Source organism: Balearica regulorum, chromosome 1 (genome assembly GCF_011004875.1).
Source record: "Balearica regulorum gibbericeps isolate bBalReg1 chromosome 1, bBalReg1.pri, whole genome shotgun sequence".
NCBI classification, from domain to species: Eukaryota; Metazoa; Chordata; class Aves; order Gruiformes; family Gruidae; genus Balearica; species Balearica regulorum.
This window is the reverse complement of record NC_046184.1, coordinates 89,140,786-89,158,291: the sequence shown is the minus strand read 5'-3', so window position 1 is coordinate 89,158,291 and position 17,506 is coordinate 89,140,786. Positions and strand designations below refer to the sequence as shown.

Here is a 17,506-nt window from a genome sequence, read left to right as displayed (position 1 = left end):
ATGGGTGGTAAGTTGCATCCTTGGCATGTGCACTTCACCTCTGCCTTTGCGTATGTTGCGTGAGATCCTTCATCCCAACTAACCTCCCTTGTCCACAAGCCAAAGCCCCCTCTGCAAGCCTGTGCTGTCTAGCAGGGTTTCTGTCGGAGCTCCTGAGGACCGGGGAAGGGTTTATAGCCTCGGTTGCGAAGGCTGGAGCCCCAGAGCACTTATGACAGATGCAGTGGGGTGCTGGTCTGTCCCAACCCCAGTCCTGTGGCAGTAATGTCACCTTTCTTGTCTCCTTTTTGCTCTTCTCGCCTCCCAAAGGCCCAGGTAACAATGCCTCAGGGCAATCCCGTGCCATGATTGCAGCCGCGGCCCGTCGCAGGGACTCCAGTCACAACGAGCTCTACTACGAAGAGGCTGACCATGAGCGCCGAGTGAAAAAACGCCGTGCGAGGTAAAGCTGTCCTGGGTGCCGCTCCTCAGCGCCATGAGGTTCGGGCGCTTGGGGCTTGCTGAGCCCGACGAAGCGGGGTACACCCGTGACTACGGGCTGGGGGTTGGCTGTAAATCTGTCACAGTGAAGAAGCGTGCGAAACCCAGATGCACAAGGGACGGTGACAGCTTGCAACTGGAATTATCTGAAGAACATGCATAAAGCAGAGCTCATGTTTATTATGCCAGATAAGCTAATGCAATGTCATGGATTAGGAAACAGTCCAGTGCTTGACAAATCTGTAGTTACTTGCTGTAGGAAATCCCATTATTTCCCCCATGGCCAGGCTTGTCGTCTCAGCTCGAGTAATCCAGGGACAGGATCGGTAGAGCACTTGGTGTTGTCTGTTCATGGGCAAGGAGAATGTGTTTGCAGACTACTAAAAGGGGCAGTTTGCCCTTTTCAGTGAGTTGGGGAGGAAAGACGTGACCAGAACTGATTGTGTCTTATTTTGGAACATAGATGTGTTTTCCGCCCGTCACACTTAGGCTGCAGAGTTGGTGCTTTGTTGAGGTGACCTGAGACAGTGCCTCTATTTGCTCTGGAGCATAATTACAGTTTGTAGTTAACATACCAATCGGTTTGAAGCAAGCTGCTTAGAGTCAGGCACCCCTCAACTGAGCAGTGTTTGGAAAGAATGTCCCGTAACTGGAAGGAGCTGGCTTGTTTTGTGTTTTCTTTTGGCAGTTTTTATTTTATTAGGAAAGTGCTGGCACAGTGTCCCCCCCACCAGCCTGCTTCGGTCTGACCTGTGCTCCATAGCTGCTGTCTTTTGGGCTTTCTTCCAGCCTCAGAGCAACAGGAACTTAAACTTTCCTTTCCGTGCAGCATAGCATCCAAACTCGGGCACGTCTCCCTTGCTTGCTGAGCTTGGTTAGAACAGCTGCTTAGTCAGAGAAAAACCATCAGTCACTAGAAGATCAGGCCAGATGTTTCAAAGAAAGAAGGTCAGAGCTGCAACAAATAGACATGAGGAGATGAGAGTCTGATTTCCATCCCCCCACCTCCCCCCAAGTCAAACTAAACAAAATGGGCAGAGGTCAGGGCTTCTCGTGCTGTTCCTCATATATAGTCTGAAAGCTGTATGCTATACCTCTGCTTGTCATGAGGCAGCTTCCCCAGGCTTTAAGATGCTTTGGATTTTGAGGGCGGTGTGGACAGTAGTTGGTGAGTGGAAATCTAGTGTGAAACAAGTCCTGTCTGGAGGGGCAGAAGAGTTTTGTCGGGTGACTCTTCCATTATCATTACTTTTTCCCCACTTACTGCAGTGTAGCCCCTCACTTGTTCCTTAGTACTGGGCTAACCTGCACGTGTTGTATGGCATCTGTTTGCCTTTTTATGGTGTGGTCTTAGTGTTTGCTCACCTGTGCCAACACAGGAATGGCTTGCCGAGGATGTCTCTAGCTGCAGCATTAGGAGAGAAGACGGGAGCCCCGTCACTGTTCAGTGGAGGCATGCAGAGCAATCATTTGGCAGTGCAAGGTCTGTACCTGGTTGATGTACATCAGAGCAGACTGCAGCTTGTGATCAGAGAGTCACGGAGCAGTCTGTGTCCTGGGTCATGCTAGTTTATAGCCAGCCTTTTCCTGACTGCTTGCCTGTCCTTACAATTCACGCTGCGGTACTGTATGCTGGAACCGTTGTTTTCAAAGACATACATTAAATGCAAGGGCAGCTGTGTCTTGTTTGAGTCGTGTAGCTGATGTTTATGCTGTGTTGGCAGAACCAAGTACAACACTCTGGCTTTTAAAGTCTTAATCCTGGTTTATGACCCTCAGTTGCTGGATGGCTTGGGCAAGGAAAGAAAAGCTGCCGTCTACCTCTCAGACTGTCAGTAGAGAAGAGTTTACGTAAATTGTCTGATGGCAGGCAGTGAGTCAGTGGCAGAGATGCAAATAGGAGCTTGTAAATTCTGACTCCCAGGCTCTGCCTTAACCACAGACCCATCCTACCTCTCTTGTGACTCTTACTGTCCTGGGTTTTCCTTCTGCAGACTTGTGGTTGCAGTAGAGGAGGCTTTCACTCACATCAAACGCCTCCAGGCAGAGGAACAGCAGAAAGCTCCAGGAGAGATGATGGACCCCCGAGAAGCAGCCCAGGCAATCTTCCCCTCCATGGCAAGAGCTCTGCAGAAGTACCTTCGCACCACCCGCCAGCAACAGTACCACAGCATGGAGAGTATCTTGCAACACTTGTCCTTCTGCATCACCAATAACATGACACCAAAGGTAATGCTCTCTCTAACACCGGTGCAGGAAGGAGGGAGAAAGGGATGGCGCATCTGTGTGTGCGTGCAGAACAGAAAATTGTTGAGGGAGGTGATTGGAGGTTTTCATAGTTGCTGTCTGTGACATGGTCAGTGTGTTGTAGGTGGCATCAGGGAAGTAATGTTTCCTCTACAACATCATCTGTCTATCTGAAAGTGCCGATGAGGTAATTGTTCTTGTATCCAGTTCAGCAAAGGGAGTACCAAAGAAGTGTCCGAGATGGTGGCCTTGAGTTACAGGGTATTCTCCCAGCTGGCTCATGGTAGCAGTATGATGCAGGTGCCAATCTGCAAAGGACCATTTTTGGGGGGTTTTTTGTCCCCTCTGCAGTGCTACATTTTGGATTGCTTCTAATTATCGCCTAAATCCCTGTCTGTCTGACAGTGTGTGTTTCTAATTCGTGAGCCACTTGCTCAAATGTCAGTTGGCTGCTTCACACCCTGACTGTGACTGTTGACTTGCAGACACAGGGAGGGACTGAATGATGAAGGAAACAGGTCACACGATCCCTCTCCCACTTTCCACCTTCCTCTCTAAAAACACCTGGCAATCCTAGAGAAGGGTTAGAAATACGAGAATTTACTCCTGGGTGTTTACCCAGGACTTACTACACTAAGAGCAGAAATGCTGTCAAGAGATGGGCTTAGCACCCTCTCACTGGGATCCACCTGGGACCTCGCCTAGGTATGCAAGGGGGAGTTCTGCTGCCATTAAGATTGCAAAGGAGACTTTGAAACACACGTGACATCAAAAGGCATTCCCTGTTCTGTTTTCAGTTTTGCAGCTTCAGTCAGGCTGCAAACATGGAAACCTCTGCTTTCCATCTTAGCTTGGCTGAAGAAGGGAGGACCAGCTATCCCATCTGCCTGTCTGGGACTGCGATTTTGGGATGGGTTATGGGGCTGGTAGGGGAGAAGTGACCTCTCCTCTACTGAACTGCTGCCAGACAGCACTACTGACAGCGGAAGTCGGGGCTATGTTTTGCAAGCTTGCTGTGATGGACTGAAAGAGTCCTGGTGGTTGTCTGCTCCTGGGGTCTGAAAAAGGTGGCAGGGACTGGGGAGAGGATGTGTCCCGAAGCGCAGAAGCTGAAACCATTTGCAGCGTGTCAAGCCCGTGCTCGAAGAGCTGTAGCTGGGCATGAGAAGAGAGCATCAACGCAGAGCAAGTTGCAGGGCCGACACTAATGTGTGTCTCTTTCTCGGCAGGCATTCCTGGAGCGTTACCTCAACCCAGGCCCAACCCTCCAGTACGACAGGGATCGCTGGTTCTCCAAGCAGTGGACGCTTGTCAGTGAGGAAGCGGTCACAAGCGGGTTACAAGACGGCGTTGTTTTTGTCCTCAAGTGCTTGGACTTCAGCCTTGTTGTTAATGTGAAGAAAATCCCCTTCATCAAACTCTCGGAAGAGTTCATAGACCCTAAATCTCATAAATTTGTCCTCCGCTTACAGTCTGAAACTTCAGTCTAAGGGATTTTGAGGGTGGGTTGTTAGGGGATTTTTTTTTTTTTCAATATTGTGCTTTTGGGTTTAATTTCCCCAACGCTGACTGAAACTGGCAGATGATGGACCAGTAATATTTGACCATCTGCACTTTATTTGGAAAGGGGAGGGGGGAGTTGGGATATCTTATCTAGAAAGAAATATCTTAAGAGGCAACAGGGTGACTTGGCTCGGTTAGCTCAGCCTTGGAGACAGAACAGATTTTTTTTCTTTCCCTCCCCTTTTCCAGGCATACTGTAAATTTCACGCTCTCTCTTTCTCCACACAATTGTAAAGTTGGTATTTTTGTTGGAGTGCTACGCCATGCGTGTGCCTGTGCTTTTGTGTATCTGCTTTTGCTACCTGTAGCTGTGTCTGAGAGCGAGTTGCTCACCTCGCCACTATAGAAACCTGTTTGCGCAGGGGGATTTGCAGTCCCTGCTCACTCGGGGAGGAGAGGGTATCAAAGGGTGGGTGTGAGAGGGCTACTTCTGTGAGCCACCTAATCTGGAGACTGAAGAGTTTTACTTTTCCTCCTCTCCATGTGCCCTCTTCTGTCAGTGCTGGACCCATACGAGCATAGTAGGATGGTTTTGGTCTCTGTGTCTCTGAAGTTGCTTGTCTTGAACTGGATCAGCCCATCTTGTAGCTCTTCAATTTTTTTATTTTTTACCAGTGCTTGTTAGTGAAGCTGTTCTGCATGGCACAGCTCACTGTTATCTCTCACCTGCTTCCCTCTCTCCTGCTCACCTGCATCTGTCTCGGGCACTCCCAAGGCTCCCTGTTTCTGTCCCTTTCTGTCTGGCTTTCCGAATGTGTTTCTCCAGCCACAGTCCCCTCGGGGTCTGCCTTACCAACGCTTCCTTTTGCACCTGCAAGGGCTGCGTATTTGCACTGGGATGGGGCAGGTAAGTAGCTGGCTCCTCCTCAGATAAATCATGGACCCTTCCTATGTCTGACAGCCCCTTTGAGGGGAAGAGGGGTGCAGGCAGGAATGTGCCCCTCCCTCTCCAGCCAGCTTCCAAGTGCATTTAGAGGAAATACGGGCAAAAGCACTTCCCTCCTTGAGGAGTGGAGCCAGGGAAGGGCTGACCTCTGCCACATGCACTTGCTTTGGAGAACTGCTGTGCTCTGGAAACACTGCAGTGTGTCCTTCCCCACTGTGCGCCTTCAGCTATAGCTAAGAAATACCAAACTATGTCTGAATGTTGAAAATCTGCCTGCCTTTCTTGGCCTGTCTGTACTGCAGGAGTTCCTGCTCGATGCTGGGATCCGCTCCTGCGAGAGATGCATAGCTCTTAAATTGCAGTTTGGTTTGTAAAGCTGCCTTTCCCCATCAGTGCAGCTCTTGTGTGTGACTTTTGTTGTCTGCAGATTTGCAGAGTTTTGAAAGGTTTGCTTTTAACGATGAGCCTAAACCAGTGTCTGAGGCCTGATCACCCACACAGGGCATCGCATGATTCTGGAGCCAGCTCCGAGGCTGGCAGTGACCTGCCTTCAGTCAGGTCCCTCAGAGACACCCCCCCACCTCCCCGCTCTGTGGTGGTGGATTTGTGTGTGTGAATGCAAACACTCGATTCATTCTGCCCAGTCTTCTGCCATGCAAATATCTCTTGTCAGGCGGGAGCTGACCTGCACTCCGTACGGATGTCTTAACTCAGAGGGCCCCAGTTCAGCAGGGTACGTATGCCAGTGCCTTTCACTGCCAGGGTGCGTCATCTTCTGAGGGAGCCTGTGACAGCCCCTTTGGCCTTCCCCAGGCCGTCCCTGGGTTCCTTCACCAGCTCGTGGGGCTGCCCCCCACTCCCCCCAGTGCGAGGTGGCCCAGCTAAGACAAGGGAGCGGGTCTGTGCCAGTCCTGCACAGCATGGCTGGTGTGGGCTGGCCGGTGCCCACCATGAGCCAGTGGGAGGGGGCAGCCGCCTTAATCAGCAGGGTCCAGCCTCTTCCAGCTTCGACAGCAATGGAGCTGCCCATTCAACAGCACTCTTGGGATCAAGGGAGCACCCTGGTGAGGGATGGGGAATTGCCACTTTGGACCCCCGAAGTGACACCTGCAGCCTCCTGCACCTTTCTTACAAGAGCATGGTGGTCACCTGGATGCTGTCTTCTCCGTGTAATGTGCCAGACGTGGTGGTGAAGAAAATAGATGGCATGGTACATGATGGGATTAGGCCCGTGTCCCTTAAAGGATGGGAAGTAGGTAGAGTTTTCCATTCTCTAAACTTAGTTTTTGGGTTTCTTTCTAAGTCAGGCTTTCTGGTAGTCTGTACGGGGACTTCGACTGGGGCCTTCACAGTATTTTATTTTGAAAAAGTAGATTATTTCCTCCTTAAAAAAAAAAGGGGGGTGGGGAACATATGGTATCTCACACATGGCTCTCCTAAAGACGCGTGTGTCTGCCTCTTATGAGGTGCATTACCAGTGAGGTGGGAGAGACTGGGAGTAGCTTGGGAGACTATGGAGCACTTACACCTGTGTGGAGGCTACTGCCTGTGGCTGAACTGGCTTGTTTCTGTGAAGCCAGAACAAGAACCACCTTGCCAGGGGTTTGGGTGTGCCATGTGTGTGAGAGCACCTTCTCTCGGGCACCTCTGCAAAACTTTCTTTTCCCAGGATTTCCTTCCCCTTTTCCCTCCCCCTTCGAGGGGGGGGTTGTCTGACAGTATCTGCTCAGGAAACTCATGTCTTAATTACGTTAAATCCTTGAACACATGGAGAACCAGACGGAAGCAGCGTGTGCTCACTCTGGGTCTGCTGCCTCATCTGTGTGCTGTGGTTCAGCGCTGCCTTTTCTGCCTGCTGCCGAAAAGGACGCTGTCAATGGGGGCCGACTCCTGCCTTGAACACTCTTCCCTGCGTCAGCAACGCGAGTGCTTTGCCTGATGAAATCTGAAGGAGAGAACTTGGCCTCTCACACAGTCACTTTAGAGATGCTTAGGGGTGAGGGCAGATTATAAAGGGAATCGTGACTCTGGAGTATTCCCTCCTGCTGGGTTTTTTTTTTAAATGACGTTCTATTTTTCAGGGTCTCTTGTTTTCCCCTCTCTGTGCAAAATCAGGGGACCACTGTCATACCTACCTCACTGGGGTGTTGTGAGGCTAAACTCAACTTGTCATCAAGTGCTTTGAGATCCACAGATGGATCTGTGGCATCTATAGGAATTCAGATTCTTTATAAAAGTACTGAGCGGTGGGAGCAGACTGGTTTGTTTAACTCTGTTTATAGCCAGCTAATGAGTAAGAATGGAGTCACAGGGAATGAAGCTCTGATCCAAATCCTGCAGTCCTTACTTCTGCAGAGCTTGCCAAGAGCTGAGGATAAATAAGGCTTGCAGAGTTTGCCAGCCAAGCACAGGCTGTTTTCCTCCAAATGCCTCTCCTATCCTGCATTGTCTCGTTACACATTTTCTCCCTCCTCTCTCCCAGCCTGAATGCTTGTACCTGGCTGGGAGTTGGTTTTCTTTAGAATTCTAAGTGGTTTATAAGACAACTCTGTTTGTGGTGAAGTGGACAATGTTCCTTGCACTGGACATCCTTCACTAAAGGCTGAACCATTCGATGGGTGCTGTGTTGCTTAGCCAGGAGTTGTCTTGCCCCACTCCTCTTCCAAGTTGGTGTTTTTCCTGTGACTCTCAAGTATGCTGCTTGGATACTTTAAAGGCTTTGTTTTTTGGTTTTTTTTTTTTTCTCTTGGATTTGTTACAGCCTAAATCCAAAGCCATGCTGAGATCTTCCCAAAACCAGATGCTGTTCCAGAGCAGATGGAAATGGCTGTGGGTTTCCACGAAGGCTGGTTTTCTCTTTCATGGCTAAAGAATGAAAGATTCAGATTTATTGCAGCTTTGAGGAGTGATGGGGCAGATATTAGACCCTTAATACCTTGCCAGTCCTGTAATTAGGCTTGGGCAAAGGTTGTCAGCACATCTCTTAGCCTCTCGTTGCCATGTGGCTGCAGCCATCCTTGTATAGGCTCTGTGGGGCTGCCCCAGGTCTCAGACTCCCTTCCCGCCCACGGGAGCAGAGCAGGCGGCACTCAGAGGCATAAACATTTTAGCACTCCTGTCCATAGCATTACCAGTCCCTGACCAAGCCCCAGTGGTCAGCTTGGGGGGCTGGGGGGGCTGCTTGCAACTACCAGTTTTCACCCTGGGGAGGGGAGACGTTGCCACCCACCCATGCCTGTAGGCAGCAGGGTAGCTGGGGTGCAATGCACCGTGCATGGAAGGGTGGTGTGATGCAGCTTGCTTGCAGAGCAAGGTCAGCTCCTGCTTCTGGGGTTGTCCCGGGTGCCTTCAAGAACAATCCCCCCTGAAGGGGAATATTGGAGGGAAAGGCAGATCTCACTTCAGCCTCTGCCAGTTATTTCTCTGACTTCTGCCTTTAAAAATTTTCTTGCCAGCAAATTCAGTCACTCCACCTCCAGCTCCCATCCTCCCCTCCCTGTGTTTTTCCCGAAGTTCCCTAGTGAGGCAGAACAAGTATCCACTGGGATGGGAGGTGCTGGGGCTGCAGCTCAGAGCTTGGGGGCAGCTTGTGATAAGGTGCAATTTTGGGGGAGGTCTGAACAAATCCCAGCCCTTACGGAGCCTCAACCTTCTCCTTTGGGACGGGGGATCTCCATGCAAAGCCTCGGGAATCAGCTGTTGCCAAGCATGCCAGAAGCTGCAGGGAAGCAGTTTCTGAAGCTTGCATAACTAGCTTTTAAAAGTCTTGTTTGAGATGTGCTCATTTCCACCGCTTGCTGCTGAAGAAACTGGAAGGATCCATACTGTGCTAAATGTGGAAACCTAGTCAAGCCAATTTCATCTTGCTTACCAAAACTTGTAAATCTGCCCTTTTCAAAGGTAAAACAAAAGTTTTGCAATCTTTTGCAAAAATGTATTCTGGTCCCAGACTCTGCTATTCAGATGCGCTCAGTTCTGCCCTGCTGTATGAGCTGTTCACGAGATGAGTGCGCAGATGTCTGCTTTCTCATACAGCTTGTGTGTCTGTGTGCTTTTTCCCTTATAGGCGTGTGCATTATATATGTCCAAAGCCTCAAGCAGGGCTTGGTGGTTCAATGTTTAAACTGTGTTAAGAAGAAAGCGTTCTTGGGATTGAGCTGTGGGGTTTTTTTGTGTTGTTTTGTGTGTTTGGGGTTTTTGGGTTTTTTTTTTTGTTTGGTTGGTTGGTTTTTAATTAAAACCCCCCAAAACCCCCAAATTTCTGTTCTCCTAAAAGAGATGGCTTTGGGCCGTGAAGTCTACTACAGGAATATGCATCCTCCTGTGTTCAGGCTGCTGCCTCCGATAGATGATGACCAAAAGTTGCCGTTTCCGACAGCTGCTCTGTGACCAGCGCGGATTGCTTTGGGATACTCTTGAGCCCGGGTCCCCGCAGCACCAGCGGTACAGCTGGTGTTATCTGCCTCTCTGCATCCCTCCGAGAGACTGCTTTTTTGGGTTTTTTATCCCTGCAACATACTGAAGCCCTGGGGGCAGCAGGCAGCCAGCCCTGCCCCATGTGTGCTCTGCCCAGAGAGGGAATCCTTCCCTCTGGCTGCTTCCTGCACCTCTCACCAGCGTTAAGGATGCTTGGGGGTATCCCCTGCGTGCACAGGGGGAGATGTTGTGGCTCGCTACCTGCACAGACATAACTGTGAAGGAATCTTACACTCTGCTGTGCCTGTTTCTTTGATTCAGCATTATCGTGTCTTGGGGAAGGGGGCGGGAGCGAACGCCCTTCCCTTACCCTCTTTTGATCACTGTGTAATACTCTTTTTCTACACAAACTGTGTATAGTAAGATGGATTTTGCCAAGGTTTTCTAATTAATAGACTCTAACCAGCATTTATTTCCTTTTTTTTTTTCTTCTCTTTGCACATGTGACTTTAACTGCAATGGTACATGGTCTTTCTGTTCTTTTCTAATCGTGAACTTAAGTAAGCAAATTCCTGGTGTCTGTGACATTAATGCACTGTGGGTCTAGCCTAGTAAATTGTTCTGTTCCAAGCTGGGTTCTCTTAAGTTATAGCTGGATGGGGTTTTGTTGTTTTTAAACTGAAACATAAAACTGTTTTACACTTTGCATATTTTGTACAGTAAAATTCTGGAAATAAACTGAAACCAGATTTGATTGTCCTACTCCTTCCTCTTATCCTTTCAGACAAAAAAAAAAAGGCAGTTTTTCTGGCCTTCAAGCATTCCTTAGCTGTGGCTGGGAGAGGCCCTGCAAACATGTGGTTTAACCTTTTTGAGGCTGTCTTTTTGTCACCCTCATTCTAGACCTTTCTGATCTGCCCTGCCACAGTAAAATGCAAACTCATTTATCACTCCTGAAGAAAGACTGGTAGGCGACTGCTTTGAACACCTGAAATCTCAAATGTTGGGGAGCAAATGCAGCTGGGGGGGTGGGGGGAGATGCATGACTGAAGTGGGAACAGGTTTTTCTGCCTCCTGTCTTCTCTCGCAGTTTGCACATGAATTATGAAGTGCAGGATTCATGGCAAAGTTCCTTATTTGGACCTGGCAGGGAGGAGGAGTGGCAAGAGGAGGAAAAGCCAGTGCTCCTTGTTTGTGTGGATGCAAGCCTGTGCTCCGCTAAAACAACACACGGGGATCTCGCCTCAACAGCACCCATGGGTGCGGCTCTCCCCACCTCCAGTTTCCATCACCAGCATGCTGAGAGCTCGGAAAGACCAAGCGGCCGTGCCCGAGGAAACGTGGAAGCAGCCTTCCCTAGACTGTCTCTGATGTACCTGCTCTTCAGGAAAGCCCTTCTTAATGGGGAGTACCTGGCCTCGCAGCTGTGCCCTGCCCAGCAGATCTCAGTGGCTTTGCTGGAAAAATCCACAGGATGCTGCTGTGCTATGAAAAAAATACAGTGCAACGGTTGTGGAGATAAGCAGAACCCGTATAAACGCTGATGGAGAGAAACACCCAAATGGGTAATTTTCTGCTTGGGGGAAGATGGATGTATTTAGGCTACAGAACATTGAACCACAGCCCGGGAGGAAGCAGGAAGGGTGGGATGGCCCTGTGCTCAGTCCTGCCTCCTGCCCTCCCTTGATCTCTCTGCTTTTGATCTGCCCCCCTCATCCTGCTGATGCTTTGGCAGTGCCCAGCCCTGGGCTGTTTGCAGTGCAGCTCCTGGAGATGGGCAGGGAAAGGAAATAACGCCGCTGCCGCCCTGCAGAGCCTCTGATGGGTGCACAGTCATTGCTGGTCCCCTCCTGCCCCTCAGAGGAAGACCTGACTTGTCAGGCTGGAGCTGTGTAGGTGAAAACACTGTGCGAGCCAGCCAACGGTGTGTAAGAAGCAGGAATTTGGCACAAACAAGATAATGAGTTTGTCAGCCTTGTCCTAGGCTCTTAGCCTTGAGAGTTGTGTCTTTACATAGGAGTTCAGCACGCTCTGCTTCATTTGTGGGTTAATGCCGATACCGAATCAACTCCTAATCGCTGCTGTTCGTGGCACTTTCTCTCCTGCTGTGGGTTGTTGGAAGCTGATGGAAGGAACAGGCTTTGCTAGAGGGACCAGTTCCCCTGGCCTTCGCCCAGAGCTCAGCTATCTGAATCATAAGGGGCTGTGGTGTGTAGCTCAGCAGAAATTAGAGCTGAGGGTGCTGTTCTGGTTTGGCCAAGTCTTTCAGTGAAATTGCAGGGGTCTTTGAGGTGTGAGGGAGCCTCGGGTGCAATGTTGGGTTAAGTATTACTGACCAAACCTCTAACAGAAAGAAGGGGATGGAGGTTTTCACTAGCAAATAACGTTTGGAGAGACCTGGCATACTGAACAAGAGGTAAGTGCCTTCTGCCTGAGGGAGATACCAGGCTGGGGTCACTTGGGAAGGAAATAACTGTCCTGCGGTGCCCTTCCCAGCCATGAGGATGTAAGGCTGTGAGGGCTGAGACAGCACAGCAACAACCACTGGGGCAGACAGAGTATTTTATGCTGAGCAGGACTCGTGGCTGAAGTGTGGCTTAATTCATAAGAAGATCGATGGACTGCAGTAGGTGATAGGGACCAGGCTTCACAGTTACAGACGGCCAGAAGGTACCAGCTTCGGGGAATTCAGTAGGGAGGTATGGGGCAAAGGGGCTGCATGCAGTCAGGGTATAACAAATGGGTTAAGAAAGGAATTTGTCACCTTAGGCAAGGGGCTCCAGAGCCTTGCGTGAAGCACTAGCTACACCTTACTGTGCAATATTGTTAGCTAAATTAATAGTTCAATAAAGCATCTGGCTGTGGAGGTGGGCAGTGCTTCAAGCCCCAAAACAGCTTCTCCTGGTGCTACGTACTGGCTCTGCTTTCCCAGCTCCAGATCTGAACTCCTGGGAGGTACAGGGGAGAATTGAACTTGGGAGCTTCCAGAGAAAATGTGTGCAGGAAGCTGGGGGGACCTGGAGCTGGGGGCAGGTGGGTTGGGTGTGAGGGGAAGGGGATCTCAGCAGGACATGGTGTCTCACAGCAGCATGCAGGAAGGGAAGGCGCACTGGGAGTTGGCCAAGCAGAGTGCTTTGGTTTGTCTTTCAACACCACTCCTGAGTTTATGTTGGACTGGGAAGGTGATGGGTTTAGGTTACAGTCCTTTCCGGTACTGACAGATAATCCACTGGGGCAGGGGTGTCTGTTCCCTTTGCATGTGTGCATCCACGCGCTGCCGGGTCAGGAGGTGCTGGGAGAAGAGAGAGTATACTGAGCGTAACATGCCTGCAGATGTAAGTAGGGATGGTGTAGTGGGGTGATTGCATATGCATAAATCACTATCTGTGAACAAGGTTACCTGAGTTGCTTTGAAATGCTCTAACAAGTTTCACAGCCCTGCTGTGAGTGTGCATCTTGGTTTATGCTGACACATTGCTAGTAAAATGGGGAGAACTTCAAGTAGGACGGAAGCTGCTTTCCGGTTTCTCCCCATCTCCTTGTCCCCCTCCATAATGAACTTGGAAAAGGTTCGAGGGTTTTTTTGTGGCTGTACAGTGATCTGTGATCAGGTTGGGGGCCACTGCAAGACTGCCAGCCCACTCCAAAGCCCTGAGGTGATCTTCCCTTCTTCCAAAACCTGGGGAGCTGAATGGGGTGAAGACGACCACTTCTGTACATGACTTGGGGCTTGCTCTGGTTCCGTCTCAGCTAATGCAAATAATCTGGGGACGCCAAGAGCCCTCATGCAGTGGCACTGCTGCTGGCCGACCTCCCAAAGCCTGTGGGTCCTGCCCGTGGGAGGAGAACGGTTGTTTGCTGGTGGGGCCACAGCCAAGGTGAAGGGAACAAGCAATCTTTGGGCTCCATGTGGGCAGCACTAAATACAATTTAGAAGAGGAAGAAGGGAGATAACTTTTAGCTTGTGGATGTGCATTTGGGATAGCTCAGTGTGTCCACCTTGCTTATGTATCAAAATACAGAGGAAGTAGCAAAACCTCGAGAGAGACAGTAAGACAAGGAGGAGGCAACGTGAAGTCAGTGAAGAGACCTTGGAGAACAGGGTGTGGTTTTTCCCTCCAGCATCCTTAGAAACATGAAGGTGCAAAGATTTTAGGAATGGAGACACCACAAATTGCTCTAGGCATGAAGCTATTCTGTAAATTGAAACATTTTAAGTCTCTTCAAAAGGCAAAAATCAGGCTTCCAAATGCTTAGACATCTACAGTCTTGGCTGTCTTTTCTGTCTTTTTTTTTTTTTTTTTTCTTACTACTTGAAAAGGTAGCATGAATTAAAAGTGGATCCATGGAGAGAAGGGAGTTCTTGATAAAACACATTTGATTCAGCCTCTCTGGAAGTTTTAAGAGATACTCAGAACTTTTTAGCTCTTTGGACCTCTCTTCAGCACGAGTCAGATGCTGTGGGCATGCTTTAAAAGGGGGAATGAGAAGGAGCTGATTATATCTGGGCCACAGATGTGAAACAGATCTGAAAACCTTTTAGCTCTATTTTGTAAAAGCTCATTCTTGAGTACTCATAATACCAGATCCTACAGTTGATTATAATTTTGCTTTGTAAGTGGTTGGGAGAAACTGGTTTAGTAATTCAGTTACTAGACTGTGGGAAGCTGTGCAAATTCCTTCAGCAATTTCATTTTGTGGGGACTAAAATGTTCTTCAAACATTTAGTTACTTTTGTCGTTCAATAGCCTCTTTCTTTGTCACTAGCAGGAGCAGGGCTTTGACATGTTGGATTGAATTTTAAAGCAAAAATCTAACACCAGGCAAATTTCAGGGCTGCTCTCTGGTCGAACATAATTTTATTTTTTTCTGACTTACTGAGGGAAGGACCTGATTCAAGCTGGGCTTCCTCCAAATTCAAAAGCGGAGGATGAGGTCACTCGTGGCTATTTAAGTCATTTACCACCCATAACCGAGGAGGGCTCAGTCAGGACAACTACTGGTCTTCTCAGGCAGGTAGTTGGCTTTCTGGCTTAACCCTTCCAGCAAACTCAGTTTGTTTAACCCTCGAGACTTATTTCTTGTGTGTAAAGTCACAGCACTTGTCTTCTGCTCAGGCAGTGTAGTGGTGTGATTGCCAGTGGCACTGGGGGTTTACTGATCTCTGCCCCTAGTTGGGCCAAGATGGCCCAACCTGTCCCTGTGAAGTCAGGGCTTGGTTGAAGGGTAACAGTTCCTCATATGGATTTTGGGATAACGGGGAAAAAAGCACCCACTGCCCCAAAAAATCCTGGTGTTTCTGCAGTGCCTAGGCTGGTGAAACAGCTTCACCTTAGTGTGTCCCATCTGTCCTCTGCAAAAGGAAAGCCAGTCTCAGCCTTGTCTGGTTGCCTTTCTCCTCGGGAAGGAAATGTTGTCCCTTCCCATGTTCACAGCCATGGCTCATGGCATGGGGTACCACCACGGCTGGTTCCTGGCAGTGGCATGAGGGACGCTGCTGTCTCACTGGGCTGGGGATGGGCTCAAGCAGTAGGGGCAGGGGAGAGCCTTGTCCTTAAGAGATCCTCAGTACCACATGGTGTGGGGGTGGGTTGAGAAGAAGAGAAAGAGGAGCTAGATAGAAATGGAGAGAGAGAAAAAATTAGGGGAGCCAGTGAAGGTGAAAAATCTATGTTTTCTTCTTGTTTTCCATAGCATTAGGGACAATACCAGAAGCCATTTGAGTGCTTTGCTGATCTCCTTCATCGCAGGGGCTTGACAAGAGAAGGTGTGAGGAGGGAGCAGAAGGGGAGAGCGAGGCATCGGAAGGATCTTTGCTTCCATCCCAAAAGCTACTAGTAATCTGACTCCAGAAATGGGTCTTCAAGCTGCAAGGAAGGTCAGTAGCTTCGCCCGACTCCACCCACACACACCCCCCCCGCTTTAAATAGTTTAGCACTTTTTAAACCTGGCAGAGGGCTTTCTGGGAGCTGGACCAAGAGAGCTTTCTCTGCCCTGGACCCTGCCCCATAGTCCACGTCATCATTAGACATCTTCTGATTCCAAACAGGTGTGAAAGCTACCCTACGGCTGGCCCCAGGGGGTACTGACCATTGAAGGGCAGCTCTGCCCAGATGTCGGTGGTACAAGGCAGCAGGGAAAAGGCAGGGGATGCTGCAGCACAGTGGGTTGACACACAGAGTCTTGGGTCTCGGGTAGGACACAGTCCTGCTGACACAGCCTCGTTACCAAGCTTAATTATCCCTCCTGCTATATTCTGCTGCTTCCAGTTTCTAACGGGTGGTGTTGCACTGCATGGCATAGATGTACCTGGGGCATAAAAGTAGCCAGGAGGCAGCTTGCTTTGCCCTGGAGGGTCTTGATGCTTGTCACCTATTCACCTGTTCCCCCTCTTCATGCCCCGAGTCCATCGGTGTGCAACTGGCTGTGTGTGGGGCTTCCCCAAAGCCAAAGCTTTGCTGGGGCAGAGAGGAATCCAGATGCAATCCTGGCCTGTTTTCACAGGACTGCAAGTCAGTGGCAGCTGGGAAATGATATGTTCGTCTCTGATTAATTATTTCCCTGGGAATAAAAGGCAATGGGTTTTGTTTGGTCTCGGTAATGAATCAATCATTTCTTAGGTACGATGTGCAGACAGACACGGAGAAGCAGCCGGTGTCCTCGGCTGTGTGTGCGTGTTGGTGTCTGGCTGAGAAGCTTCATTCTGGGATGGGAAGCAGCCAACATCTCTGGTTTCACTACGCGGCCATTCCTCTCCCAAGGGCAGCACAGGAGGCTCTCACCACTCCTCAGAAACATCATGAAAACTGCTGACCCTGAAAATATGGAGTAATCTGTGATTTCTAGAGTGCTTCCCTTGTCTTCTCCTTCTAGAGATGTTTCCCAAATGGTTGACATTAGCTCAGAGCACTTTTGGGTTCATAGAGCCTCTCCATCAATGTCCTTGAGTCCACTGCAAAGGCAGAAGCTTTCTCCTTTGTGCTTTTCTATGATAGCTGCAGTGTTTGGCTCTTGATGGGTTTCCCTCTCCCTTGATCGTTGCCCATGAGCAGTACGGGGTGGCCTGGGGTACAGCACACCAAACAAGCCCCTCTTCTGTGGCCCCTGGCCCCATGCCTGGGGACTGAGAGAAGGTGGTGTATGACTTCGTGTTCTTGTCACACATCGCTTGGGGGGGAGGGTCCTCACTCTCTTTGGGGACAGATAAGATTAGGTTTTTGGGTACTTTGAAGTGACTGATCAGCTTGAAGTACTCACAGTTGGATGAGGGTAAAATACCATTCCTTGTCTTTATGTGTATTAAGACCCATTTAATATGAATGTCTAATTAACACTTTGGGGAAAAAGAACTATTTGCTAAGAGAGGGACAGTCTTAACAGACCTGCCTGCAGAAACACTCAGAGCTGCCCACATGCACAATTTTTTTTTTTTTTTTTTTTTTTTTAAATAAAGAAGTTGTGGGGTTTTTTCTTGCTCTTCATCCAAACATACTGACCTTTTGCTTTTGAGTGTGTAGTGGGCAGGGTTAGGCTGGCTTTGCTCCTCAGGCTTGCCAGTACCTTTCAAATGCCAGTTGTGCTACTTCTAACAGAGGAGCGCAGGAGCCTGCGCCTGGAGTCCTGTGTGTGATACCTCCCCATACCAATATCTTACCTGTCCCTGCAAGGAAGACACTCAAGTTCAAGCTGCCATCTCCTTCACACGGGGTATTGCCTCGTTCAGTGGTTCAGTCACCATGAACTCAGGGCAGATGAGGTGTTACAGGTGAATGGGAGAGGCTTTGCTGCCTACTCATCTTCATTGCTGCAATCCTTCCTCTGCTGCAATGTTTTCTTAACTTTTTATGTGTTTGTCGCAACAGCTGACAAAAAGTTCCCGTTTGTGGGCAAAGAGAACGATGAAAACTGTAATGG

General features: G+C 49.5%; 1 protein-coding gene across 1 annotated transcript in view; it reads left to right on the top strand.

Annotated features, from left to right (window-relative positions):
* VANGL1 (VANGL planar cell polarity protein 1) overlaps positions 1–10,346 on the top strand; it is a 46,412-nt gene extending 36,066 nt beyond the window's left edge. Inside the window, exons 7-9 of the mRNA XM_075765210.1 lie at positions 310–442; positions 2,475–2,709; positions 3,957–10,346. Coding sequence (XP_075621325.1) covers positions 310–442; positions 2,475–2,709; positions 3,957–4,217 — 629 coding nt within the window. The 3' untranslated portion in view covers positions 4,218–10,346. The remainder of the gene's footprint in view (positions 1–309; positions 443–2,474; positions 2,710–3,956) is intronic.
* Positions 10,347–17,506: the final 7,160 nt, after the last annotated feature.